Raw genomic sequence first — 2,571 nt, 5'->3', positions numbered from 1 at the left:
TTGACAATCAGTATGGTGGAGCATTACCCATCGGCGGGTAGAAGAACATACTTTAGATCTAAGTCAATCTAGTAGTTAGTGTCGAAGATCGGAGAATAAAGTTGTTTGGATTTTGATTCACGGATTAGCGACATTCAAAGTTGTCTCATAAAAAAGAAAAACCTAAATTGAAGAAATGAAAGGAAATGAAAGCTTTCAACTAGTGTAGACAGTGCAAACAGAAAAAGTTGTACAAAACGATTTTAACAGTCCAATGACTTAAATGCGAACTTTTAAATAATTCAGTGATCATTTTGTAACTTTTTAAAATTGAATGACCAAGATATAAACTTAATATTAAATATAATTTACTCAAAAATTAAATATAACTAGATTTTGTCAAATGACAGCATGAAAATAGTTGGCTCCACCCTTAACTCGGTACAACTGAACCATGTGCTATTTGATCTTTTTGACCCATAAATACAACTAATGTTCGTTGGTAGTTAATATCAGTGACAGCCCAAACAAGACATAGAACTTCAACAATTAGACAGAAAAAAGTTAAAAAAGAAAAAAGACATGTCATTTTCAGTGGGTTTTTGCTTGCTTTCCTGCCCTACACGCTTTCTATCTAACATCACTATTGCATCCAAACACGTTTATATGTGACGACAGTTTCATATTTGCTTATCTCATATTACATTTCCCATTTTACATCCCATAAAATTTAATTTTGGAAACTTGTAACTGTTTTTTTTATAATATATTCAAATTTGGATTCCTTATTTGAGAGGATGGTGTAATATTGGAATGACAGAATCATGATACAAATTGATAAAATGGAGGCTATTAAAGCTATTAAGGAGTACTTGTTGACTTTTGACTAGTTTCATGTAATTTTTTTGTGTTTTTCGAATATTTATATGTTACATGATACAAAGTATGTTAGAGGTTGTTAAATTAAGAGTGGGGCGGTAGAAAATTAGATTAATGTTCCAAGTGACACAAGATTATAGTTTGAAATTAACCATAACATCCGACAAGTCTAGTTGCAAAAAACATTGAGATCTACGAACACGCGTTAAAAAGGTGTGGTCAGAATTGCTAAAACAATAAAATACTGTCTGCCCAAAATCTTTTTCTTTCAAGCCACAATTTTCCACTCTAAGCAATTACGCCCCTACTCTTAAAATCAACACGTGTCTTTTCCCTTTTGGTTCCTTTCCACAAAATCAATCTACACCTGTCCACATCCTACCTTTCCTTTCACGCGGGCAAATAAACCGCGTCAGTAGACCTTTTAAATACGCCTCCAAAACCAGCGAAAATAATAATAACAAAAAGAAAAAATAATAATCTCATCCATGGCGAGTTTTTTAGGTTCAGTTGAAGAGATGAAGAAAGTATTCAACAAATTCGACAAAAACGGCGACGGTAAAATCTCTCGTGACGAATTGAAATCGGTGTTAACTGCTTTAGGTTCGGCGCCGTCTTCCGGCGAAGTGGATCGGATAATGTCGGAGATGGATAAAGACGGGAATGGCTACGTAGATCTAGATGAATTCGTTGCTTTTCAACAAACGAACATCAATGACGACGATGGTGAAGCACAGTGTGGTAACAAAGAGCTCAAAGACGCGTTCGATATGTACGATCTGGATAAAAACGGATTGATTTCGGCTAATGAATTGCACGCCGTGTTGAAAAGATTAGGTGAGAAGTGTTCGTTGAGTGATTGCCGGAGAATGATTAGTCAAGTTGATAAAGACGGTGATGGAAACGTTAATTTCGATGAGTTCAAGAAGATGATGACCAATGCTTCAAATTAAAAGGTTAAGTTTTTTTTTTTTTTTTCAATTTACCTTATGAAAGTTAATTAGTTTAGGAACCCTAATGAAATTAGTATTTGGAACTGTTAAATGTGTGTATGTGTATATATATATTATGATTGCTCACTTACAACTTCTATTTAATGGCAATGGCAATTAGGTTTTATTTTTGTTTGTTAATGTGCGAAATTAATTTAGGGTTTATATTTATATTTATTTTATTAAAATTATAAAACTATGCTTAAAGAAAAGGTAAACTACTCATCTAACTTTTAGTATATTTTTTGACAATTTTAAAATTGATATAATAGTAATTTTAACTTTTAATATTTATAAATAATACCAATTTAGTCTTGATTTTAAAAAATTAACCCTCAATATTTATACATTGTGTAATTTTTTGTAGTTTTGCTTCTTCTTTTTATCATTTCACCTAAAAGCTAAGAAAACAAATTTATTAGCTAAATTTAATTGAAAATAAACACAAAAGTAAAACTAAAAAAAACACAATGTGTAAATATTGAGAGTTAATTTTTATAGGACCAACACTGAATTAACATAATGTATAAATATTGAAGGTTAAAATTGTTGTTATGTCAATTTTAAAAACTATCACAATTAACCGGTTGAGGATAAAAAGATAAAATTAAATAAATAAGTAATTATTTTATAATTTTTATTATCAATTAATTAAAAATAAATTTACTAATATTCAGGTGATTATTAATATAGTTGAACCTAAAAATAATTTTTTTCAATA

General features: G+C 30.1%; 1 protein-coding gene across 1 annotated transcript; it reads left to right on the top strand.

The window, feature by feature from the left end:
* The first annotated feature begins 1,302 nt into the window (after window positions 1–1,302).
* LOC105789124 (probable calcium-binding protein CML23) lies at window positions 1,303–1,977 on the top strand. The gene has a single exon (XM_012616368.2). It carries the CDS (start codon window positions 1,347–1,349, stop codon window positions 1,809–1,811), a length of 465 nt encoding a protein of 154 aa, XP_012471822.1. The 5' UTR covers window positions 1,303–1,346; the 3' UTR covers window positions 1,812–1,977.
* Window positions 1,978–2,571: the final 594 nt, after the last annotated feature.

Source organism: Gossypium raimondii, chromosome 7 (assembly GCF_025698545.1).
Source record: "Gossypium raimondii isolate GPD5lz chromosome 7, ASM2569854v1, whole genome shotgun sequence".
Classification (NCBI taxonomy): Eukaryota; Viridiplantae; Streptophyta; class Magnoliopsida; order Malvales; family Malvaceae; genus Gossypium; species Gossypium raimondii.
The sequence above is the reverse complement of the archived record's forward strand: the minus strand, read 5'-3'. Positions and strand labels throughout refer to the sequence as shown.